General features: G+C 35.6%; 2 protein-coding genes and 1 pseudogene across 3 annotated transcripts; 2 read left to right on the top strand and 1 right to left on the bottom strand.

Moving 5' to 3' along the window:
* The first annotated feature begins 14,776 nt into the window (after nt 1–14,776).
* On the top strand, nt 14,777–17,904 carry LOC146953281 (uncharacterized; annotated as a pseudogene).
* Nucleotides 17,905–18,162: 258 nt separating this feature from the next.
* On the top strand, nt 18,163–24,529 carry LOC146953280 (ARM repeat superfamily protein). Of its 2 annotated transcripts, none has more exons than XM_085708508.1 (9): nt 18,163–18,459; nt 19,416–19,769; nt 19,859–20,074; nt 21,223–21,869; nt 22,591–22,687; nt 22,793–22,846; nt 22,927–23,033; nt 23,202–23,398; nt 23,646–24,529. In XM_085708508.1, exons 1-9 carry the CDS (start codon nt 18,253–18,255, stop codon nt 24,278–24,280), a joined length of 2,514 nt encoding a protein of 837 aa, XP_085564634.1. In that variant the 5' UTR covers nt 18,163–18,252; the 3' UTR covers nt 24,281–24,529. The 2 variants fall into 2 exon arrangements, with proteins under 2 accessions (XP_085564634.1, XP_085564633.1); XM_085708507.1 differs by having other exon boundaries at nt 23,643–24,529.
* Nucleotides 24,530–24,842: 313 nt separating this feature from the next.
* Nucleotides 24,843–27,031, bottom strand: CRR3 (chlororespiratory reduction 3). Its single transcript, XM_085708509.1, has 3 exons — nt 26,675–27,031; nt 26,377–26,522; nt 24,843–25,078 (listed from the first exon to the last, which is right to left on the bottom strand). The coding sequence occupies exons 1-3, from the start codon at nt 26,938–26,940 to the stop codon at nt 24,954–24,956; spliced, it is 537 nt and encodes a 178-aa protein (XP_085564635.1). The 5' UTR covers nt 26,941–27,031; the 3' UTR covers nt 24,843–24,953.
* Between the last annotated feature and the right edge of the window lie 708 nt (nt 27,032–27,739).

Below are 27,739 nucleotides of genomic sequence, written 5' to 3'. Positions count from 1 at the left end.
TCACAAAACTTCCCTTTCACCATCTTCCTAACCCACAAATGGCCTCAAACCAAAGAAACACCCGCTCAAAGAAAACTACCAACCCCAAACCATCCATAAGCAAATCCAAACGCCCTCGTGCCGCATCCGAACCACCCGAAAACGCCATCCATTTCATCAATGACCAAGCCCAAGAGTTCCATCAATCTATGAAGAGTTTCGAAGTTATAGGGGAGAGGAAGTTTGATTTCACAAAACTAGTGAAATATCCTTTCTTTGAGTCTGAATTAAGAAGGAGGGGGTGGACGAGATTGAATGAGATGATCGATGAGGCAAACAACAAGACGGTGATCGTCGAATTCTTTGCAAATGCAAGGGTGTCCGATACACCCTTTCAATCTTTTGTTCGAGGAAAGTACATTGATTTCAGCCCGGATGCTCTCAACGCATGGCTGAATGTTCAAGCACCGGAGGAGTGTTGGGTAGAAAAATTGAGGAGGGAAAGATTTGCCATTACGGAGGATACCTTTGATGAGATCATCACCACCATGTGTAGGCCTGGGTCGACTTGGAAAAAGTCCCGGATGCTTACTTATGCGGAGATGCTGCCGGTACCCAAGGCGTGGGTATCATATGTGGTCCAGACTCTTGAGAGTGCATCTTGCACTTCTGAAATTCCTCTCAAGAGGGTGCTTGCTGCCTATGCCATCATCAAGGGGCACCCTATAGATATTGGCCGCCTCTTGGCCAATAGTCTTCATGATCTAGCAACCGGGAACACCACACAATTGGGACATGGAAGCTTAATTAATTGGTTGTGTGAGCAACAGTTGGTGCCGGCTTATGATAGTGATCTCAACACAAGCAATATGAAGCCGATCACCGACTCGGTCATGGATGGGTTTGTGAAGAAGTATGAAGGCTATATGAAGGAGAGAGAGAGGGAGGCAGCAAGGCAACAACGAATGGAGCAAGGAGGGAGTAGTAGCCAAGGGGGTTATGCTCCTCTTCATCCAAAGCTTGAGGAATTCATGCATGTGCAAGCTAATTGGATGAATGAGACTTCGGACCAGCTGTGGGTGAACCGTCCTAGGTTCTCAGCTGCGTTTGCTGCGGAGGCTCAATTGCATATGGGTCCGATTAGTGGGTCTTATGAGAGGTTTGAAGGCTCCCGTGAGCGCATGGAGAAATATTTTACACATCAAGAAGAGTATGGGCTGCGCATGAGGAGGGAAATCACTGATGATTTCAATACCACCGAGCAAGATCAAGGGGATGGCATCTTTGAAGGATTGAGGACACCGGGGGCTGGACACTCGGATGATGATCAGGACATGGGCTGATCTACTGATGGATTAGCATTTTCTGCTTTGTATTTTATTTTCAGTTATTTTTCTTTTGATGTATTTTTTTTATTTTCTTTTTAATGTCGAAGTCCATTGAACTTATTTCCCTATTGTAATTGCTCCTGCACTTGTTTATTATTAATGAATTTGTTTTGTTTCATGTGACCTATTCCAGTTTAGTAACAGTTGTTTGATGAAACGGTATTCCAAAAGTTCTAAAGGAGGGGTGACTTGATTCAAAGGCGAAGTGTACGGCGTTGCTAGGTAGTCACATACTCCCAGAAATCTCAGCCATAAGGTTCATTGCCAAATTTGTTTTTCAATTTACTTATATTTAGATTAGTTTTCCATGCAACTACATTTCTAGAACTTGCATTGTTTCTCTATTATTGATTGGTCTTTGTCAATTACACACTGAGGCAAAAGTGCTTGGTCCTGTGAGCCTTTTTGAAGCCTACCCTGTTTTAATTTGTTGAATTTATCCTTTCTTAACCAATTGTGAGCCGGTAGGATTAGAACTTTTTGTTCGGTGACAAACTACATTACAAGCCTAGAGACTTTTAGGACTTGTCCCTTAATGTATTTTCTGAGTTAAGGCATTGTAGAATGTTGCTAAAGATTAAGTTTGGGGTTGCTATTGGAATTTGCAACCAACTAAGTTTGGGGTGGGGGTACTAGAGAATAAGAGAACAAAAATGAAAAGAATTATGAAATTGTCATGCAAAATATACACAAAAATGGTGTATCAAAAAAAAAAAGAGAAATTGAATGATGAAAAAGGGACAAAACATTGAAAATCCGAGTAACTTCAAACTCGAGAGTCCCTAAATGTTAAAAATATTCTCTAGTACCTGTGCATTGATTGTATTCCCACAAGGTGAATGAATGAAGGAATGAATTTTGTGCTTTAACTTCCGTAGGAATGCCTAACTCAAATTTTGTGTAGCCTACTTATCCAAATATATCCCGCCTTTCACCTAAGCCCCGTTATAACCCTAAAGACCTCAAAAGTGTGTAATGATATTGACTTTGATTGATGTTTAGAAACTTTTCAAGCGTATGGTAATATGTAGACCTGCATGTCGACTGGTAGAACCCTGTTTCAATTTGATGCGAGGAGTTGTGAATTGGTGGATGCGAACAAGTCAAACTAGCTCATCTTTAGCTAGAAGGAGAATGAACTTTTGGGTACTATCGTTTTGTCAGGTAACTGTTATTTTACTGTCATTTGTCACTGTTGCAAGCAAATTCCTTGAGGACAAGGAATGGTTTAAGTTTGGGGTTGTGATGACATTCTGTCATTACGTAATATTAGGGACTTATTGTGACATTTTGATAGAGTTCTCATGCAATTTATACTGTTCTGGAGTGCAAAAAGCTTAAAATTTGAAGTCTGTTCGAAGGAAATCGCGCCACGCCAATTTCAAGCCGTGCTGCGATTTTTGAAGCAAAATTACATCCTCCCTGTTTGAGGGAAATCGCGGCACGCCATAATACAAGGCGCGGCGCGATTTTGACGGGTCAGGCCCATGACTTCTATAAATACTGCACTCAATCTGAAGAACAAGGGTTACGATTTTGGAGAGCAAAGTGCGATTTTGAGACATCAGAGACGGCTAGAAGGGCGATTTCTTCATCCTTTTACCAATTCATGTATGTTTTAATTATTTCATTGATTATGCTATTTGTAAACTCGATTATGAGTAGCTAAATCTCTCAGAGATTAGGTCAGAGATGAATCTATGTAACCCTAATTGATACATGTTGCTGTGAAACTCTATTACTTATTAATGATATTCTAGTTTTCATTCAATTCAATTGTTCTTAATGCTTTTTATATCCTGATCAAATATAAACATGATTTTGTGAGAACGAATGACTACTGACCATAGCTTTCGACTTAGACCTAATTGAATTGTTCTAATAAACATGGTTAGTCTAGGAATGGATAATCGTTTGTTAGTGATATTAGGTTAACGTGCTTAAACCTTTGATGATTATTAGACCACCTAAGGAATTAGGGGCTGTAGTTTAAAAAGAGGGTCCTAACTCAAGGGATTGATTAGGGCTAATTTGTTAACTATCGTGAAACTAGAGAATCATTAGTAATAATAGGTGCAGTAACCAATTAGGGGAAACATAGAGGATTCGACAGATCTGATCTCATCTTTCTCTCATATTTTCTTAATCAAATCTAATTTCTTTTATTTGATTTCATAAAATCAAACCAAATCTTCTGCCTAGTGGCAAACTAAAAATAAACTTTACACATCCTAATTATATAACGAAGTTGAATTATTGAAGTTAAAAACAGTTCTCGTGGGATCGATATTTTTACTACTTCGATAGTATTTGGTGCACTTGCCAAACTTCTATCAATGTCTCACATGTGTAGATAAATTGTTTTGGTGACTAGTATGTCATCCACATACTCCACCAAACTAATATCAATGCTCCCACTATTCTCCTTGTGTGCACAAGATTTTTATTAATCAAAGTTTTTCATAAAACTTCACTAATAAAACAAATAATTCAACTTCAAGAAGCTTGCTCCAATTCATACATGAATTTTGTAATATATATACCTTTCTAGCATCCTTTGGATTAACGAAACCCTACATATATGTCAAATACATATACAAGGTCATTCTAATTAAAGAATGCAACATCGTTGTCCATCTCCTAGAATTTGCATTATACAATAATGACAAGTGGGATCGTTAGATTTAAGCATTATGATGATGTAATAGTTTCGTCATGATTTGCATCACGAGTTGCATGAAACCTTCTACAATCAATCACATCTTAAATGTATTCATAATACCATCCATGTCAGCTTTCTACAAGAAAACTCACATTCATCTCATGAGTCATACTCATTTGGATGATTTAACCAATATCCATATATGGTTTGTGTACATGGATTCTTTATAAGATCCCATGGCATTTAGCCATTTCTCGAAGTTCAGGCCATTTACGACCTTATAGTAAGTTTGGGGCTCATCTACCATGAAAATCATAACACCTTGTTGAGCCATGACAAAATCATGTTACTCATTGTAGTGATATGACATATCAAACTCATCTAGATCTTGTACCACTCGAACTGGTGATTTAACAACAACCCTTTGTTGAATTAGTTCATGTTCCATTCTTAAAGATACATGTATTTTGTGGTACTTGACTTAATTCAAGTTCTACAACACTCCCACTGGCTCCTGCAGAGACATACTCCTTTAATAGGAATACTCCAGATCTAGAGACAAACGACTATTGTCATGAAAGGTGATGTATAATCAGTATCCCTTAGTTTCCTTAGGGTACCTCCACAAATGTACATTCATTTAATTTGTAGTTTAGTTTATCTAATAAACCATATAACCTCAAATTATCATAAAGTCAAAAACTAGGTACTCTTACCTCCATATCTAATATGGTGTCTTTATGATTACTCTATTGGAACTTGTAGTGGGTGAAGAATAACTGTAATTTAATTTAACATCAAGAGTCAATGAGTTATAACCAAACTATTTTAGATCGATTCATGTCAAACATGAAGCAATATAAATAATAATTATACTCATTAATCAAGCATTTACCATCACGACTTACTCATATGGTCTTTATACTTTTCAAACCTATTTCTTTTACTTCATTGTTAAACTCTTTGAACAATTTCAAAGATTTCTTGAATTGTGTCAAATACACTTTTCTCATATACTATTAATTAGTAATGTTAGATGAAGTAAGAGAAATAAAATATCCAGCAAATATGTTTAGTGCTCCATACACATCTCATATGTATATCAACTCAAATAGATTATGTGTCCTTTTCTCCTTTACCGGTATATTAATCTATTTTGAAAGGTGGAACTCACATCCTTCAAATGATATAAAACCAAATGAGTCCAATAGTCCATATCCATGGATTTTGGAAATGTGAATCACACTTGTTTGTACTAAACAGTGATGCCAATGATATACAAAAGGTTCAAATCTCATTTGATCCTTTTCTCATATGTTATAGACTAGCTTATCAAGATCATGGAACTCAAATCCATTACTTGATCAGCACATTGTATAGAAAACATTATTAGGACAATAGGACAATATTTGTCTGTCATTCAACTACATAATCCTTCTCTTGTCAATACAAGATTTATGATTTAATATTTCTATTTTATATGGATTTTAATAACAATTATTTGGTTCCATATCAAGTTAAGTTTAAGTCCAAGCATAAGCTCTTATAGTCAATGAAACAATTTGTTCCATTCCAGACGTAGGTGAACTTCACTTATAGTTAATGTTTTGCTTCTTTAAAACTCTCTATATTTCAACAAATATGAGATTAATCATCAAGTATCATATACTTATGATGAAGAAGTAGAAATTTAACTTTCTATAACTATATGGGTAAATAAGAAGTCTTACTTCTTTCTTATATTTTGACCCTTTCAAAACTACGAGCAATTTTTGTTTTTCAACTTTTGAAATAATTGCTTCCCCTTTTTGCAACCATGTTTAACCTTTCAAAGGTAGAAAAATAGAATTTGAATTTTATTCTTATCCATGTACATCTACTTGATAGGCTTAAACTATTCATCTTATAACATTGAGGTTGAATGATCATATCATTCTCCATCGTCGTTACCACTATGAGATATCCTATATCTACTCATTTGACCCAATGCTTCTGATAAGCGTTGTTTTTCAAATATAGACATAGAAAGTTGCTAGGAAATAACTGCTCGAGAATATACAGTTTTTCTCATTCTTAAGAACAATTCTTAAATTTTGTACCAATTCAGAAACTCTTTTCTGAAAATTTTGTTCTTCATAAGAACTTTTAACAGTATAATAAAATTTATATGCTAAAGAAATTCTAAATACAGAAAATAAATAAAATAAGTGTATCATGATTTAAAACATATTTAAATAGGTCTTTAATTAAATACGCTCCCACTATTTTACTCAAATCAAATGACCTTCAAAACACTTGATTCGGAAAATCCCGTTGGAAGATTTTCTAGTGGGTTGAAATCCATATTTCACCTTGCTTTAAGTCAACGGGGGCTGTACTCAAAACTCAGTTATTTAGGTAGGAACTCCTTCCAATTGTATCTCATACAACTTTCAAATCATTTGAGTGAATAACTCCTTACTCTAATCTATCATATAGATGTTCCCAAACATTGCTTCTAAATTTATTTTAATCTTATTAAAATTAATTTAGTTAAGTTAAACCCAAAAGAATAACACTTGGGTAAATTGGATTACCGCACCGCAACTTACTAGTATAGAAAGTGCACCTCGCGGAGGCGAAACCTACACATTTCGATATTAGTCTTGAAGGGTGTTAAACTTTTGGAAAGCATTAAACTTAATATTTTGAATTGAAGGATTTTTATTAAGTTTGATCTCACCTCACCACGGCTTATATATCATATATATTCGCACTCCAATTATAACATGCATAACGATTATATAATAATAAAAGTGACATGATTATGGCCATCCTAACGCTATGACTCTCTCAAGCCAATGAGAGAATCTAAACTAATCCTAGAAACGACCTTGCTTCTCCAAGCTTGACCTCCAGGACTATCCTAACGTCATGAGCCCTATTACTTCTTTGCATTCTATTTACATTACATATGAAAGAAACTCGTTTTACATACGAGGGAGTGGATGAGAAGAGAATGTACAATAGAGATATAAGAGAGAGGCACGACACGCAGGCCGTATTTTAATATCCAAAAGAAATAAAATAAAATAAAAGGACTAGGGCCATAATCATTCACATGATAATAATAACAAACACACTTTTATTATTATTAATTATACCTTATAATTAAATAAATTAAATTAAAATTTGACATATGATCACACTACGCAAATTAGCTGGGGGTTTAATTGAGTATCAAAATATATTATATTGAGTACAAAAATATATTATATTAAGTACAAAAATATCTCATATTATGTACCAAAATATATTATATTATGTACCAAAATATATTTCAGATCAAGTACTAAAATATATTAGATTGCATACCAAAATATCTCATATTGTGTTCCAAAATATTCTAGATTACGTATTTCGCATCAACACTTGACACGTTTATGAACACCCAAATCGTTTCGGCAAATATTATGATCAAATCCAAAAGATCATATATGATATTGAAACTCTTTCAAATCATGATTCTTTTAAATTATAAACAAATCAAGTTAAAGTCATGCAAATCGATTAAATAATTTCAAAAGATCATATATGACATTGAAACTATTTCAAATCATGATCTTTTAAATTAACTATCAATTTAGGATCGTTTATTACCTTTCAAACAACTTTTGAAAAACAATCCAAAAGGTAGAATTTTTTATTTACTTAATTATAGTAATATTGACACTCAATAATTATTATAATTAAATCTGCTTTATTTAGGCAATCAATTTGTTTCCAAAACAAATTACAGGGCTAAAATTAAGCAAATATTTTATTACCAAATTCAAAATCATATCTGATATTGAAACTCTTTCAAAATCATGATCTTTTAAATTTACTACCTTTCTCCAATTAAATAAATTAATTAAACATAAATATTTTCAAGGATTGTTTGTTTAGCATGAACAACCGGATCTATGGTGCTTCACCAGATTCGGATATTGAAGCTCACTCTCACGAATTGTTCAAATTCACAACAATCTCTTTGAAAACAATTGATCGAATGATACAACCATAATAATACAACGCTTGTATAGTTAGGTATCCTAATACAACAATCAAACATCAATAGTTTTAACAATTGTTTGTTCAGTATGGACAACCGGATCTTTGATGCTTCACCAGAATCGGTATTTGAAGCTCAATCTCACGAGTTGACTACAAATTCACAATCAATTATATAAAACCTATTGAACGAATGATATCATCAATATATCACATATAATGATGTTGTATTAAAATCATATATCACATATATGATATTGATCAATCAATTTTAATTAATATTTAAATTTAAATAATAAAATATTAACACTTAATATTCTATTTTATTAACGGATTTGCATTCCAAATTAATTCCTTATAGAATATCAAAATATTAGCAAATCAAATATTTGCGAAAATATTATTATCTCTTAAAACAATTTTAAAAGATAATCTAATTTGATTTGTTTCTAATCATGTTCCCGTCGATATGTATAATCGATATGTCGATACTTCACCAGAAACGGTTTCTGAAACATCAAACAAATCGAAAAGCCATGCACAGAAAACATGATACGATGCCAATTTTAATTCTCTTTATTATTTAATTCCGATTCAAAATGTTTAATCATATTAAAACATAAAGCAGTAACAAAGCAATCTGATTCATGGTTTCGTAATTGGCTCTGATACCACTGAAGGAAAATCGAATAGAAGAATGGAGTAGAAGCAGCGGAAAATTTTCGATTTTCATTCCTTGGATCATTACGAAATTCAAACATGAATCAGTGATTCGATTGTTACCTTGAACTGTGGAATCTGAAAGCTGGAACTGGAAACTGGAATCTCGATCACAGCCAAGCAAGCAGCAAGCAGCAAAGCCTCTAGCAAGTCCACACGAACAGTGCTCCTCCAAAACTCGGTGCTAGCCAATGAATTGGAAGTGCAGAGAAGAAAGGGGTTGCTTCAAAACGTGTAACCAAAAACTTCAGCACCAGAGTTCTATTTATAGAACTTCTAGTGTGTTCTGCAAGTCTTAAGTCACTATTGGGCTTCAGTAAGCCCAACAACGAGTTTAGTAATTTTGCTAACTAATTAGCGTTATTTACTAAACGCACCCCTTATATAAGTCATACTTATATATTTCTCTTTTGACTGTTCTTTGTGTGTGACCCTATAGGTTCTAGTCACGTTGGCAATAATATTAAATCTAATATTTAATATTATAAACAATGAGCGTTATCTAGCAACACATCATTGCTACCCAAGTGACAAGAATGTCAAGTGATCTGACGAAACCTTTCCATGATAATACTCATGTGTACACTTACTCCTTTGTCTCGATATCTTTATTGATCCCAAGGCATAGATATTGTCACCCTTGTATAGATCAATGTTTATATTCCTTGATTCCGAAATATACTGAATAACGAATAAGTCCAATATCTTATATTGACTTAGTTCGGCATGGCCATGCAATTTTACAGTCATATTTCATCAAGAGGCCTAAAGATATATCTCCTGTTTATGAGGAGGGACAAATCCCATCTAGGACACTCATGTCCCTCAGCATGATTCATCAAGTACCCATCAACCAACGTTATGGTTATCCTTTTACAGACAACGTTAGAATGGCAACAAAGCACTTGAGTCCACATCTAGGGATCATAGTGGTTTCAGGTCTAAGAGCGATATACATTATTATCATTGTGAGAATATCTTATGACATTTTCATAACATACTATGTAGTATTCTCACGATGGGTCAATCCAGTATAAATATTACTCCTAATATTTATACCTATGTATAGACTTAATATCTCAATATCAATGACCCATGAGATGCGGTCATCAGTCTACATACATAATAGTCTTTATGCTTTATTATTATCCCTATTCATATTAAAGCTTGACTATGGATATGTTTAAGAATAACGTTCTTTACGTAACGTAATCTCATGATTAAGTCACACTTAATATTCCATTACATGAACTATCTATTCTAGGGACTTTATTATTTTGAAACATAACAAAATCAATAAAGAAATGCCTTATTATTATATATATTCACAATATATATTTATATCAATATCATGATACAAAGCCAAACCCAATCAATATTGATTGGATATTAGGGCTTACTCCAACAAGTCAATGTCTGGTAGCCCTTTCACAAGTTGTAACTTACTAAGCTTAGAGATTAACCTCCAGTTAGCATGTCCCAACCTTCTGTGCCACATCCATTTCTTATCATTCTCTGATAGTAGGCAAATCACCTTCTGATCAGTCAGTTCAGAAAAATTGATTTTATAGACATTGTCAACTCTCTTTCCCTTGAACACAATGGATTTGTCTTCCTTGTTGATTACTGTACAGTTGGGTTTTTCAAAAAGCACATCATAACCATTATCACAAAATTGACTAATGCTCAAAAGGTTATGTTCAAGACCATCTACCAACCATACATTATTAATTGAGGTAGAGGAATTACCAATAGTTCCTGTACCTATGATCTTGCCTGACTGGTTGCCTCCAAACTTCACATTTCCTCCCTCTTTCATTGTTAGGCTGAGGAACATGGACTTGTCTCCTGTCATGTGTCTTGAGCAACCGCTGTCTAGGTACCATGATATTTGCTTTGGCACTGCTCTTAGACATACCTGCATCATTGACATTTTTAGATTTAGGTACCCATTGTCCTATGGGTCCTGGAAGGTTAGTACTTAAGGCTTTACTCTTCACTTCTTGTACCTTGTGCTGTGAGTTGGGTTGCTTCTGATTAACCATCACCTTAGGTTTTGGTACTTCAGAAGCAGTAACTGTCTTCTTCTGAAACTTAGATTTCAGAGCCTCAGATTTTGGTTTCACCAGACTCTGAGGAATAGGTTCTGATCTTTTCAGGATCCTAACCTTTGAAGTCTTGGAATCAGATTTGATCATAGCCTTTGACTTAGAGTTCTTTGGCTTTGAAGTAATCTTAGCCTTAGAACTAGAAGCTTCAGGTTCTGATTGAACAATAGTTTCCAACTCAGCCCCTTCTGGTACAAAGAAGGTTTTCAGACCTTCCTTGATGCATTCACAACAAGATTTTAGATTGGTTTTCTCAAGTTTCACTTCTGGAAAACCAATTCCTCTGCCATTGTTCTTGTAAATGCTATAAATCATAGAAGCCACTCTGCTTCTGTCAATGCCAGATATAATAAAATCTTCAAGAGCAATTTCATGGTTACTTAAAGATTTTTCATTACACTTTTCTTGTAGCTTCTGACATAAGAACCTGAGCTGATCTTCATACGTTTTACACATGAAGTCAAAGCCCCTAAGTCCTTGTTCAGAAGCTTTCAGATCCAATAGGGTTGATTTTTGCTGTTGTACCAAATCAGCATATTTTTCTTTTAAATCCTTCAACTCATTGGTTCTTACTTCAAAATGTGTAAGAAGTTCTTTAAGTGACTCAACAAGTTCATCTCTGGGAATTTTGGAATATACCTCGTTTTCATCTTCTGAGTCTGAATCTGATCCAGCTTCTGAAGTTGCTGTTGCTACCAACCCAACAACTACCTTTGCATCTTCATCAGTTTCCTCTTTATCAGATCCAGATTCACTACCCAAATCATCCCAGGTTGCCATTAAACTCTGCTTAATCTGCTTCTTGAATTTGCTTGGTTTGAATGTAGACCTCTTTGACTTGTCCTTTGACTTTTCTCTTTGAAGATCAGGGCATTCAGCAATGAAGTGTCCAGGCTTCTTACAGTTGAAGCATCCCTTCTGATCTTCTCTCCTTGAGCTTCTGGAGTTACCCCTTCTGGCGAGAAACTTTCTGTTCTTCTTGGCCAGATACTGAAGTCTGTTTGAGAGCATGGCCATTTCAGCAGCATCTGGTTCAGAATCTGAACTTGACTGTTCTTCCTCTTCAGATTCAACCACTTTGAGAGCTTTTGATGACTTGCCTTTGGATGGAAGAGATATTGATTTACTCTTCTTAGTAGACTCATGTTCATTAAGACTTAACTCATGAACTTTGAGAGAACTAACAAGATCTTCGACACTTAAAGTGTTTAAATCTTTAGCTTCCTCAATGGCAGTCACCTTTGGTCTCCATCTGGCAGGTAAGCTTCTGAGTATCTTGCTTACATGATCAGAAGCAACATAGCTCTTCTTTAGAATCTGTAGCCCAGAGACTAAGGTTTGAAACCTTGAGTACATCTCCTCAATAGTTTCATCATCCTTCATCTTGAATAACTCATACTGATGTACAAGCAGAAGAGCCTTTGCTTCTTTGACCTTCTTGCTACCTTCATAGTTTGAACAGAGAGAAGCAAACATAGCTTTAGCAGTGGATTTGTCACTCATCTTCATGTACTCTGCTTTGGGTATGGCAGTGACAAGGGCTCCTCTGATAATATGATGCTTCTTGTAGAGTTTCCTCAGTTCTGGAGTATGTTTCTTTCTATCCACAGCAGCTCCTTCTTCATCAAGGACTAAATCACCAACACCATCTTCCAGAATATCCCATAATTCTTCATCTAGGCTCATGATGTAACTGTAAAAGTTGGTCTTCCACCAAGAGAATTCTTCAGCATCTCCATTGAATTTTGGAATCTTTCCAACACTGGATTTCTTACTATCACTATAATCATGTGAGACATTTTTATAGCTAGTATCACCAGAACCAGTAGGAGGAGGAGTAGACATGTTTTTCTCAGATCTTTGACTGTTGCACGGTTAAGTGTTTCACAACAGACCAAGCCTCTAGATACCAATTGAAGGTGAGAAAAACACAAGAAGGGGGGGTTGAATTGTGTTTTAAAAAAAATTCTTCGTTTCTCCTAAAAACTGAACACACTGATCAGAAGCTAAGTGAGACAGCTTCTGAAGTGATAATCAGAATCTAAATGCAGCGGAATAAAACAGAGAGAGAGAAGAAGAACGACACAAAGCAATTATACTGGTTCCTTCCACAATCCGGAAGTAGTCCAGTCCCCCTTGCACTTCCAAGGAGATTTCACTAAGAGTAATATCTGATTACAATTGCTCAAGCACACAAGCAAGAGACTTCCTTTGCTCAAGCACACAAGCTAGAGACTTCCTTTGCTCAAGAACACAATCAAGAGACTTCCTAACTAAACAAAATTACACAGAAAATTGTTTAAGGTTGAACACTTGATATACAATCAGAGGTGCTCACAATACAAATCAGATACAGACTCAATGGACTTAAGAATTTCTAAGAATGACTTTGAGACACAGAAATTCTAAGTGAATGCAGAACAATTTCAGCAGAGGTTTGGCACTTGTAAAAATATTGAGAGTCTGTCGTTCAGCATTACCAAATCTCTAGGTCTTCACTCCTTTATATAGAGGTGTGAAAGAGACGTTGTGAAATTGCCAGCACACCAAAGAGTCGTTGTTGAAGCTTGATCTTTCACCTTTGATCTTTTGCCTGATTTGGTTGTTGTCCTATGAAGAACTAATTTGAAATCCATTCCTTATCCAAAGGAACATCTATGCAGGCGAAGCCGTATTCTGGAGCTGTTTTCTTGTCTTGTAGCGTGGACACAAAACAGAGTAGTGGAGAACGTGGTTGTACAATTCGTACAAATGTCAACGCTTTCGTCCAAATTGCAAGCACATGCCTTCAAACACCTTTGAAATGGCCGTTGCAAAATTCCACTAATCCTTTGTTGCGTTTTCGAATCCAATAGACAGCTTTTGCAGTGATAATTCTTCAATTCTTGAATCTTTGCAAATCCAGTTGATATTCAACTTCTGGTGAAATGGCTTCTGATGAGGCAGCTTCTGCAGCTTCTGATGATACAGCTTCTGATGATATGACTTCTGGACCTCTTGTCTTCAGGAGCACTATTCTTACTTCAGAAGCGACTTAACTTCAGGAGCGCTTTTTCTCTTCAGTAGCAAGTTGCCTTCAGGAGCGTCCAAGCTTCAAATTTTGTTGTTTTCCTTTGCTCTTTATTTGCTCATTCAGAACCAATGATGATGTAACTTTTTAATTATGGTCCTGTATACTTGAACAAATATTAGCTAGTCCAATTTACAATTTTTAATACCTTGTTATCATCAAAACTCTTTAAGGTTCATTGTTAAACACATTTTGTTCCAACAATTACATCGTTACAATAAAAATTATGTTGAAATTTTGATAGATCAAAGATTATATCGTTAAACATTCAAGAATCAAAAGTGACTGTTTAAACCATTGATAAAAAAATAAAAAAATAAAAACTGTTTACACACAACAAAAAATCTAAGACCATCCCCAATGGGGTTATTGAATGCCTATTGAAACCTATTGAACCATTGGAGAATTGCTTGTTGAGAGTGACATGGAGGAGTTGGGTGATTAATTCATTCAACAAGTTGAATTCTGCACACGGGAGCCACGCGGCGCGCTTTGATTGTGAGAAAATTGGCGCGTGCAGTACACGCGCTGACAGGGCGCGTCAGCTGCAGGGAGGTCAGAGAGAGAAAGACTTTTGGTTGGATAAGGAACAGCTGGCGCGTTTGTATTGGCTGGCTGGATTTTAATTATCTTCATTTTTTGTCCTCAATTATTTCGATGGAAATAAAAAAAAATTTTACCAAAATTCGTGATTTTTTTTTCTCTATAAATAGAGACTTGGATCATTTGATTTGGACACAGAAAAAAAATCAAGTTTTTCACTCTCTTAATCTTATTATTAGCATTTCTTTTGAAGTTTTAGTCTTTGATTAGTGAAATGGATCCTAATAACAATCAATTCAACACCCAAAATTCTTCTGATTACCCACTTAACTACCAAAATCCCAACAATTATCAACACCCAAATCAATTTCCCAACCAACATCCTCAAAACCCAAATCAATTTCCAAACCAACATCCTCAAAACCCAAATCAATTTCTCAACCAAACTCCTCAAAACATGCCTAATTTTGGTTTTGCCTCAAATTTCAATCACCCATCCTCTGTTCCAAACAACTTTCATCCATATTATAGATCTATGATGGGATATCCATCTCAAATACCCCCATATAATGGTTATATGCCGATGATGAATGAAAATTCTCAGAGTCTTGGTGAATATCCCGAATTTTCATCACAAATAAATCGTGGTGGAATGACAAGATCTAATGAAGTCACTCCAGAGGATACAACTCCTAAGAGCAAGAGAAACCAACAACCATCATGGAACACTGAACAAAATTTGGTGTTAATTAGTGGGTGGATAAAATATGGAACATCCAGTGTTGTCGGGAGAAACCAGACAAGTGAAGCATATTGGGGTAAAATTGCTGAGTATTGTAATGACCATTGCTCATTCGATTCTCCACGCGATGTCATTGCATGCCGAAACCGTTTTAATTATATGAGCAAATAAATAAATAAATGGGTTGGTGCTTATGATACCGCTAAGCGTCAGAAAGCAAGCGGTTGGTCGGAAGATGATGTGTTGACAAAAGCCCAGGAAATATATGCATGTGGGAAGAATGTTCAATTTACTTTAATGGAAGAATGGCGCGCTCTCCGTGATCAACCTCGTTATGGCAGTCAAGTGGGAGGAAATGTTGGCTCAGGAAGTAGTGGATCTAAGAGATCTAACGAGGACTCTGTAGGATCTAGTGCTCGTCCAATGGGTAGGGAGGCAGCTAAAAAAAAAGCAAAAAAGAAAAACAAGGACGCTGGCTTGGAGGAGGTGGAAAAGGAGTGGGTTCAATTCAAAGAAATGAAGGTGCAAGAGATTGAACACTTTAAAGAGTACACCGAAAAAATGGAAAAGTACACCGCAGTGCAACAAGAGAAAAACAAATTGAAGGAAATGGACATGTACATAATGTTAAGTTCCCAAGAGCATCTCAATGACAGGAAAAAAGCTCTGTTGGAAAACTTGGAGCGTGAGCTGTTCGGAAATTAATTTCACTAATATTTGTTTGTATTCGGTCAAAATTGTCAGTGTTGTGTAGTCCCCAATGTTTACTTTAAATAATTGTCAGTGTTGTGTAGTCCTCAATGTTGCTTTAAATAATTGTCAGTGTTGTCTAGTCCTCAATGTTGCTTTAAATAATTCACAGCCCATGGTATTCCTCACTAGTTTTTTCACAGCCCATGGTATTGCTTTATTATGCATACAAAACTTTAATTATGCATACTATTTTGTCAGTGTTACATCCATGGTATTGCTTTAATTATGCATACTTTACTATGCCACAGCCCATGGTATTGCTTTACTATGCCACAGCCCATGGTATTGCTTTACTATGCCACAACACATGGTATTGCTTCACTCCCCGTGCTTCACCTATTTGCTTATATATAGGGACTTGAATAACATTCATATCTACTTCCAACTTGAATATTGTTTAAACTATTTCCTTTCTCAAATTGCATTCATATCTACTTCCAATATCTACTTCCAAACACTATCAATGGATCCTTTTGGTTTTGATATGAAAGCCTACTTCGAAAAACGTGATGCTGAAGACACGTATATCGTCAACCGATTTATTCAGCGTCGAAAAAAACTAGAGGAAGGTAGTGGATCAGGTAGTGGATCTCGTAAAAAAAATATTTAAATAGAGATCATGCAGCAGCTAACCAAAGACTCATTGACGACTACTTTGCCAATGAGCCTACATATGACGATGCAATGTTTCGTCGTCGGTTCCGGATGCAAAAACAAGTTTTCCTTCGAATCGTTGGAGACCTTTCAAGTAGTGATAACTACTTCACCCAACGAGTTGATGCCACCAACAAAGAAGGTATATCACCATTAGCAAAATGTACCACAGCAATGCAAATGTTAGCATATGGTGTGGCAGCAAATGCGGTCGATGAATACATCAAAATAGGAAGTAGTACAGCATTGGAGTGCTTACTTAGATTCTGCAAAGGAATCATACGACTGTATGAGCAAGTGTACTTGAGAGCACCAACCGAAGATGACCTGCAAAGAATACTACGTGTTAGTGAAATGCGGGGGTTCCCAGGGATGATCGGGAGTATTAACTGTATGCACTGGGAGTGGAAAAATTGTCCTAAAGCATGGGAAGGTCAATTCACCAGGGGGGATAAGGGAACCACCACAGTTATTCTTGAAGCAGTTGCATCTCATGATCTATGGATCTGGCATGCCTTTTTTGGATGTCCGGGAACGTTGAATGATATAAACGTTCTAGATCGGTCACCAGTGTTTGATGATGTGGAACAGGGAAAGACTCCAAGGGTGAATTTCTTTGTGAATCAACGTCCCTATAATATGACATACTATCTAGCTGATGGTATCTACCCTTCTTATCCAACTTTCGTCAAATCAATTAGACTTCCTCAAAGTGAACCCGATAAGTTATTTGCAAAATATCAAGAGGGATGTCGGAAGGACATCGAACGTGCTTTTGGAGTGCTTCAAGCTCGATTTAAAATCATCCGTGAACCAGCTCGCTTGTGGGACATAGCCGATTTGGGTATCATCATGAGGTCATGCATCATATTACACAATATGATTGTTGAGGATGAACGAGATACATATGCTCAACGTTGGAGCGATTTTGAGCAATCTGAGGGAAGTGGGTCTAGTACACCGCAACCATACTCGACTGAGGTGTTACCCACTTTTGCAAATCATGTGCGTGCTAGATCCGAGTTGCGTGATCCAAATGTTCACCACGCATTGCAGCCAGATCTAGTGAAGCACATATGGACAAAGTTTGGAATGTTTCGTAATTGAAGATCATTTGTATCGTACTAAATAAATTACGTGTGTGTTGTGTGCTTGTTTGTTGTCTTGCATTTTAAGCTATTCGTGTGTCGCGTGCTTAGTTTGTTGTATTGCATTTTAAGTTAAGAAAATAAAAATAAATTATTTAAAAAATATTGTTTTTTTAAAAAAATTATTTTTATTATTTTAATTTAATTATAATCGATAATTATAATTTTATGCAATTATAAAGACAAAAATTAAATAAGAATAAGAAATAAAAAGTGGTGGGGTAGGGTGTTGAATGAAAACTATTGGAGTGGTAAAAATTGAATGAGTGTTGAATTAAGAGAGAGAAAATGATGTGGAGTGTTGGGAATTGAAAAAGTGGGTGTTGAAGGTTATTGAATAATTTTTGCCATTGGACATGGTCTAAGGGGGAAAGCCTATCTTGTTTTCCGACGAAGGGTCTGGAACTGGAACAGTTTGAGTTTGCAGAGTATCATCAAAAGAAGAAGAAGAAGATGTTTGCAGCATGCAGAATCCCAATCCTAACACCCTCTTCCTCCAACCTTAACACTTCTCATTTCGCGCCCTCAACAACAACAACAACAATAACCAGAGTCACTCTCTCTTCCTCGTACTCTTCCAAACTCCCTCTCTTTGCCAGGTTCACTCGTAGTTGCACCAATAACGGTCATTCTGATCACTCCGCTGCTCCCGCCTCCCCCGTGAGTTTTAATCTCAACCCTTCATTTTCTTAATTTCACACTTCTAATATAACACCACCTTTTGCTTCAGTTCAGTTCAGTTCAGTTCCTTCCATAACTGAATCACTTCTCTTGTTATAATAGCATATTTAGTTTCTTGTTATTTAATCTTTTGTGTGTTCATGAAATGTTTATTAGTCCACTATTTGTAAATCTTAATATGTTCATTGGAAATGTATGTTGATAGCTTTTGTGTTTTCATTATTATTATTTAGTGTTATGTTATGTTTAACTGGATTCAGTTCTAATGTTTGGTATGCTCACTGTTTTAGGGCCTCTGGATTGACTTATTTGAACTTATCTAGTTACTTAAGCAAATGTGAGAATGTTTGAGAGTAGAACTTAAATAAACAGCTTAAGACATGTTCATAATCTGTTTTAGCTTATTTTCATAAGCGCACCAAGATAGCTTACGAAAACAACTTAAAGCTTATACAAAAAAGAATAATTTTTTTTTAATTTTTTTATAGAAGTTGCTTTACACATAAGCGCTTATCATGATATGCACTTAAGCTATATGCTGCAAATTAATATGTTTATCCAAACAGGGGCTTAAATTGTTTAATATTGTAATTCCTTTTACAAGATTAAGATAGAAGTGCATGTCGTGACTTATGTGTGTATTCTTTTGAAAGCATTTTTTATAACTATTTCTAACTCACTTTATTGCGTTGAATTAATCCATATAGTTAGTGAGAAAATACTTTGGTTCTTGTTGTCTTTGTCATCATCTTCACTCGTTTCGTGAGTGGATATTTGTCTAAAATATTAAAATGTGGTGTTGTGAACAAACAGCAGGGACTTGAGTTTAGGCAACTATGGAGATAGGTTTTTTTGTTAGCCTCTTTGCTGTTTGTCTGTGTTTATTATGCGTATGAAGATTAGACAACTATTGAATGCTTCAATTTTGCTTTCAGGAAATAGATGAAGTAGAAGGGGAATCATCTTCTGACTTTGGTGATAGCTACGTGGCCTTGTTTGTTCGTATGCTAGGCCTAGATCATGATCCACTTGATAGAGAACAAGCTATAATTACTCTTTGGCAATATTCACTTGGTGGAAAGAAGTGTATTGACAATATAATGCAATTTCCTGGTTGTATTAATCTTGTTGTCAACCTCCTTAGAGCAGAATCTAGTTCGGCTTGTGAGGCAGCTGCAGGCCTTCTGCAATCACTATCTTCAATCGACCAATATAGGAATTCTGTAGCAGATAGTGGAGCTATAGAAGAGATAAATAGATTGCTGACACAATCTTCCTTGGCTTCTGAGGTATAGGAATTAATTAGTATACAAAAACTTTGGTGAGCATATACTTTGTGTGTGTAGAAAATGAGAACATTTGGAACTCTTTTTTGCAGGTAAAGGTGCAGAGTTTGAACACACTTTTCAATTTATCTGTTGATGAGAAGCTCCGAGTAAAAATTGCAAAGAGCGATCTTCTTTTGTTAGCTATGAAGTACCTTGATGATGAGGATATGAAAGTGAAGGAAGCTGCAGCGGGTATTTTGGCAAATTTAGCATTGAGCCATGTTAACCATGACATCATGGTTGAAGCAGGTGTTATTCCAAAATTGGTGAGACATTGAAAGATGGTTTACTCTGAAATATTTACATATCATGCCAGTTTTATAATTCTTGATATATACGAGCTTATCTCGTTCTTGTTAAGATGAATTCTGCAAGATAAACCATAATTTATGTGTTTGCACCTAAAACATTATGCTCTCGGGATGATATAATTATTTTGATGTTGTATAAAAGCCTGGATCCTCTCCTGCTCTGTAGGAACTTGGCAGTTTTTTTTTTGGAGAGGGAGAAACATAAGCTACCTTCTATAGTGGCCTGCTTATGTATAGTAGTTTAAAATTCCTGCTCAAGAGTTGTGTTGGTTTTTTCTCTCCAAATTTATTTTGATACGTTCCTATAGAAAATACGAGGATCCAAGAAGATTGACTCATGATTCTATGCAAGTTGGAACGAGTCTATTTGGTCTATTCATGGTAGTGCTTTGACTTTGAGGCAATGTTGAAATTATATGGTTCTAATTAGGGAAGGAGGAAAAAAGATAGTTAAGGCTAATTTTGTGCAAGGACGTGGAACAAAAGACATATCCCAACTGCACAAGCTTAAAAATCAAAGTCACTTCTTAACTCCTAAAAGATTATCCACGATACTTTATTCTGAAGATACATGTATTTGATCGATACTCTAATGAAGTTTGGTATTCTTATGTTTATTGAGTTTATTTGTAACAAATTAAATTATGTATGCTTTGAATGGAGGGGGAGTCAAGAAACTGATGATTTATTATTAATTGATTGATTAATACTGAAGCCTTCCTGGTCAACAAAGGTTCTAGTTGTCGCAAACCCTAAGTTTATATTTGTCTCTTTATAGTCATAATTTCATATAAATAAAGGTGTTACATTACATTTATTCAGTGTCTCCCTAAAAAAATATATTTTGAACTGTGCACTCTCTCGTCTTCTCTTCTCTTATCCATCCGATTCCTAAATCTCAACAGAAATGTTAGCTTCAGTGCCTTCTGATAAGTTGAATGGAAAAGGAAACCATTAGAAATAATGACATTCTGAAGTTTACTGATATTTTTCCTTTGGTATTGAATTTTACTGATATTTTAATTCTCATAGTTCTTACCAAAGGTCCTTTCTCTTGATGCTTAGAACATTCCAAAATGTGATGAGTTTTTATCTTAATTCAGGCGAAGTTCTTACCATATGACTCCGAAGCATCTAAAGTCATTAGAAAGGAAGCAAGGAATGCATTGCTAGAACTTGTGAAGGACGATTATTACAGAATTCTTGTTATTGAGGAAGGTTTAGTTCCTGTGCCATTAATAGGTGCTGCAGCCTATAAGTCATACAACCCACGTTTATACGAGGCGCCTGCATTTCCAGATGGCACAGAAATCGAAAGGACTTATAACAAACCTTCTAAATTTGGCGCATCAGAAGTACTTATTGGATTGAATGTTGATAATAATGCTAACGTAGATGAAGCAAAAGTCAATGCAATTATTGGACAGACACAACAACAATTCCTTGTTCGTGTTGGTGCTATTGAAATGGAAGAAACAGCAACTCGTTCTGAATGTTCAGATGATCAGCCGCGTCTGACACTCTTGCATTGGATCGACGGTGTTGCTCGTTTAGCGCTGATACTAGAACTAGAAGATAAGTCAGCAATAGTAAGAGCTGCAGAGTCAATTGCTAGTGCATGTATAAATGAACATATGCGTATTGCATTCAAGGAGGCTGGTGCAGTTAGGCATTTAGTACGGCTTTTGTTTTGCAATGATAATGCAGTCCAGCTGGCAGCGACGCAAGCTTTGGAAAAGCTGTCTGCTAGGTAATGTTTGAAAAGTTAGTAGTAGTTTTATAATTGCAGCAACGAATTTATATTACAACAATAGAGTATATTTTGGAAGTGTCTCACTAAAAAAGCCTTATAAAGTACTTTCTTTCATTGTAAACAGAAAAATTAAGGATATAACTGTTACAGTGTAAAAGAAAAATTCTTATAACTGATTGAGTGTGTATAAGAAATTATCAGTTGACAGGGAGAAAAGATAGAAATTCTGAATATTATTATGATGATAAAAAAGCACAAACTTTAATTACAACTTCATAGACTATTGTACATAAATCCGATCGATAACCATTCTAGGGTTAAGGGAAATAAATTCTGTCCTAAAACCACAAAATAAGGAAATGAATCCTATTCCAGAATTAAGGAGAAACAATTGTACATATAACGGAAAAAGGGATATTATACAAATTAAGGAAAGAAAATCAAATTGTACAGCAGTATCATTTAGATGGTGAAAGGTAGACCCTATGGTAAGTTTGTATTTTCTGTTATATGGTATAGAAAAAATAAATGAAAAGAAGAAGATAGAGGGAAGCCAACCATTGCATAATACGGATGATGTTTTGGAAAATGAAATAGGGATGGCTTTGACAGTGGGATAAGATTTGATCATTGTTATGCTATGAATTGCTAAAATGGTTTTAGATTGTGCGATCATATTTTGTAAATTGTAATCATGCTTTATGCTTTCTTTATGCAGCAATGTTGTTTGCCGAGTGATTGAAACCGAGGGTGGTTTAGCTCCTTTAGTTAGTATTTTAAAACGCTCAGACGTAGCTGGAGCTATTGCCGAAAAGGTATTATTTCATTATTTCTTATATGTTAACTAATTCTGGCAAAAGCTAAAATATAAACTGGAAAACTTAACAAGATTTTAATTTTGGTGTGATGTGATTCTGCAGTCGTTGAACGTACTTGCTCAGATATTAGATCCCAATAAAGAGATGCAGTTAAAGGTCTGTATCACATATTGTGCGCCTATTTAGAATTTCATTTTTTTTTCTCATTGATTGTCAAGTACATTGATTCTTTTCAGTTTTATGATGGACCAGTTAATGAATCTAAGAAGGCATTTGGTGGAGCCGATGATGGATCAAAGGAATTAAGTAGTACCGAGCAAGCCGTATCGAAAACAAACCCAAGGTTAGCTAAAAGGATATGAACCACAAGGGTATAGGTTTTTTTGTTGTAGAAATTCATCTATATACAGTTACAAGGTTGATCTGCATTATATTTGATTGAGTAACATGTGATAACTGCTCTGAAAAGTTTAGTTAACATTGGCTTATTTTCTCTTCAATAAAACATCAGGAGCGATATACTGAACTCAGTTTTCACTGCACGCCTTGTGGAGATTTTGAAGTCCTCTTTAGCCAGTTTACAAGAAAAAGCCGCATCTGTTCTTGAGTTTGTGGCATTGATTGATCCAACACTGAGTCCGATTATTTCTGTGGATATTGAAAATGGTCTCAATTCTACTTTTCAGCAAAATCTCTTGAAAATTTCGGGTAAAAAATTTCTGCTCTTTAATGTGTGGCTTATTTCCATTTTCGTTTTACAATGTTTATAAATATATGAAAATGATTACATTTACAGAGATTATCATATCCCTTTCAATTTGAGTGTGATTTTTGCTAGTGGAAAAAGGCTTTTATTTTTAGTTGTTCTTCTTTAGCACCACTTACATGGCACTAATCTTCATCTTCTTCTGTAGATACAAAATGTGACTCATAATTTTTTATACGTATGCAGCAGAGACAGAATCTGACGTGGAAGATCAGTTTTCAGCAGCATATGCTATTGAACTTGAAGAGGCCGGTCTTGCAATATCTGCAGCATCGCGGTTACTGACAAGACTACTTGACTCTAAGCAGTTTCGTGAAAAAATAAATCCCTCCCATTTCATTGACACGCTCCGCAAAATTCTCAAGTCCCATATTCCCCTCCGCAGCAAAGATTGGGTAGCTGCTTGCCTAGTTAAACTAAGTTCTCTATCTGGTTACGACACAAATTCTAATCCGATCAACGTAGAAGTTACACTTTATGACACAATTCCAAGACTTGTAGAACAGATCAAAACTTCATTCTCTTTAGAAGCACAGGAAAAGGCTGCTGTAGAACTTAGTAGAATAGTATCTGAAGGGGTGGTAGATTCCACAGGAGCTATTATTTCGGAAGGGGCTGTGTATTCTTTGGTGAAGCTGATTGAAGAAGGTAGTGAAAGAGGTATTGAAGCAAGCTTAAAAATACTGTATAATCTTAGTATGGACAATGAGAACCATTCAGCACTTCTAGCTGCTGGGGCAGTCCCAGCCTTAAGAAGAATTGTTCTGTCAGAAAAACCACAGTGGCAAAGGGCACTTCATTTGCTCAGGAGTTTGGAAACATGACGAGTCCATGGGAAGGAATCTTTAAACAATTGTTATGTTGTAGTGTTGTACTTTATTATATGTTTAGAAGAACATCCTTGGTCCTTATTTGTAAAAGGTATTTTGATTCTACTAGTGGATTGTTGGTTATGTATCTTAGTTTTGGGCCATTTGAGGACAAAGTCTACTTGGGATAATATGATGATATATGAACTCGAGAAATTCTATAATTGGTTATCAATGATGAGGTGCTTTGTTGAGTATGCATAATCATCTATGTCATAAGCATTTTGAAAACATTTTGCATGTAGAGCAAGTTACATCTTTGTACCGGTGAGTCGATGGCTGGTTTTTTGTGAATTTCGGGGCTAGCTGAAATTCCACTAGTAATCAAGGGTAACAAAGCACCTCATTCAAAATATACGGTAATAAGAAGAATATACGGTCATTAGTCTAATAAGTGAAGTGACTATACAATCATGCAATAGCCTTCATTCAAAAAAAAAAAAAAAAATCATAGTGAAGTGACTATACAATCATGCAATAGCCTTCATTCAAAAAAAAAAAAAAATCATTCAAAAGACTAAAAGTCCAACGTGTTTATACTATTAAATACAAATGTACTGTAGTGTTTCTTTGAACCCCTTAAGTAATTTACAATTATTCATTCAATCTACAAAAAGAAACTGGATGTTCACAGGAGGAGGTCATCAAGAAAAGGGACACTGAATGGTAATTTGATGACTCCAGAAGCTATTAGGAAGGATATAGCCCAAATTGGCATCATCCATTGAAATGCAAACACCAGAATTCCTCTTCCTGCAACAGTTTAAATCACTGAATAAATAATAAATAAAGGAAAACAATTATCAAAGACTATTTCATGTTCAACATTATTTTAAAAAAATTGATAAAATGAATTAGAAAATTACAATGTTCAGAGGTGACCGCAAAATATGCTACAATTCAAAAAATGTTGGTAAATAAAAGAATAGGATAATTAAGATAATATTATTCAATAATACCCTCCAAGTTATCTTGAGGATTTCCTACAGGTGGAGATCTAATGGTAGAGATATGAAAGGAATAAAATGACTTTCTTGGAATAAGCTATCCATGCCAAAACAGTTCAGATGTTTGCCTTTTAGAAATCTTTGTGCCTTCAACATAGCAATTCTTGGCAAACAAGCCTCAAGGTTTATCATGCACCCGGATGCTATGTTGTCGAGGAATGTTCAAGGCCAGGTATTTTCCTTGGTCTGACTTTCTTGAAAAAATAATTGGTCACACAATACGGAGGAATCTGCTAGAATCTGAGGGCTTACTACAAAGGGGCATCAGAAAGAGTGTTAAATCAAAAAATCAGATCCCAATTTAAGATCCCCCTTGGTTGCGCAATGGTCAAACCTGCTCAACTTTGCATCTGGAATGCGCAATATTGCTCATCCATCATGATCCTATAAGTGTAATGTAGACACAGGCTGCAACACACAATTGGTGAGAACCTTTGGCATGTGCATCACAGAAGAGACACGAAATTTCATCAGTTCAAGAACTGACTAGATGTCTCAGTTACGCCCTATTGTTGAGGGAGAGGCAACAGGTCTGCTTAAGGCCCTGCATTGTGTTGGGTAATTGGCTTGGGTTTGCATCATGTAGTGTTTGAACTAGATAGCCAAAGACTTGTAGATCTTGTTCTTAATCCCAAGGATGATACTTTCAAACTAGGTGCTGTTGTTAGAGATTGCTTCAATCTCATTTCATTTTTTCCAAACTTCAGAGTAAGTTTTGTTTGGAGACAAGCAATGGACGAAGCCCACAATTTAGCAAAGGCCTCGTCTTCATCAGCTAGTCTCCAAGATTATTACTTCTTACAACTGGTTATTTCATTTTTGATTGATAATAAATTGCATCCAGTTTCTTATTTAAAAAACAAATGTTATCTCAAGAATAAATGCTATAAAGATATGTGCTCAATTAATCATTCATACTATTACTCCATAACTTGTGTTTTTCCTCACTCATCACCTATATATAACAAAGCAAAAGACATGCTACAATCCTTGTTAAAGAGACAAAAAATACGGAAAAGTCGTTACCAGTTGCTTGCTACTTACTGGTGTTAGTGGAGCGAAATCTGGTCTCCCCATTTTCACCCAGCCACTCTCCTGTTTCCCTCAGCTTTTTCTGCACAGTCCCTTCAAATACTTGTCCCAAGAACAAATCCATCGTGGTCTTCTTTACGTCTGAATCGTTCTTCATTCTTTAAAAAAAAAATGCAGAAAAATCAAAATCCAGAATGAAATTGGAGCACTTTTAACATTATGAAATTGGTAGTGAATAGAAATAGCCTATTCATCATAATGTTATAATAAGCTGCAAAATAAGTTGTTTATTCAAACAGAGCATGCATACTTGAGGTCAGGTTCACCGTCTCTGAAGCTACCAGCGCCAAGGGCACGTTCAATTTGCATGAGCGAAGATGGTGATGGTCGACGGGGAAGCTTGTTTGGAGGTAATGAAGTAGTGGAGTTCTTGGATCTTAGTGAAGGTTTTTGCTTTGGAGGAAGATTGGTTTGTTTGGGTGAAGAAGAAGGAGGAGAATCTGGGTTTTGGGGAAGAGTTGCATTAGTAATAAGAATGGGTTTGGTTATAGAAAGATTGTTGCATAAGCAAAACATTGCAGAGGGAGTGCTTTTGCGTCGTTAGTCTCTCTTTGCAGCTTCACATAATAATAACTGTGAGCTATATAACAACGATAAGATCAGGACCTGCCCTAAAATATCTTAGCTGGCAACACTCACTTTTGAACACTCTCTCTAACATTCACTCTTTTATTGGATGGAATTCATGCATGTCCCACCACTTTGTGTGGGTTCTATTTCCAAAGTATACACTTACAATGATTTAAACCAATAAGAGAGTGAGTATTAGAGAGAGTGTTAAAAAGAGAGTGTTGCTAGCATTTCTCATATCTTAGCAACACTTCTTCTATCATCTATTTATCCTCTTCAGGTTTAATAAGAGATTATGAGTTTGAATACAACCACAAGAATGCAACAATGTTAAATCTCTTAAGAGATAACTTTATCATTCATTGCGCTCTTATCTAACTCAAGAAATTAGTCTTTGGAGTTACACAACTTACACGTAAAGATACATAGTTCCCACAAAAAAAATCCACTAATGAACAATTACCTCTCTTTTATTCATAATATTTTCTTAACCAGTGTAAAGCGGTCAAATGGTACATTTATTTTAAGGCAAAGGGAGTGGTTCATACCGAGTTAGAGGGATTTGATTTCATAAAGCAGATAGAGAAAATAGAATTTGATAAACGAAAATTCATCCTTATTGAAAAACGCAAGTATAGTCTTATATCATTTGAACTCTCTTCTCTTCGTCACACATAAGCAACTAATGATGTATGAACAAGTTAGACCGACATACTGCTTAGTCTACGTCAGACCTAAACCAGAT

The sequence above is a fragment of the Medicago sativa genome, chromosome 1, assembly GCF_051527215.1.
Source record: "Medicago sativa cultivar Bolivia chromosome 1, Bolivia_mono, whole genome shotgun sequence".
Classification (NCBI taxonomy): domain Eukaryota; kingdom Viridiplantae; phylum Streptophyta; class Magnoliopsida; order Fabales; family Fabaceae; genus Medicago; species Medicago sativa.
This window is presented reverse-complemented; position numbering and strand designations above follow the sequence as displayed.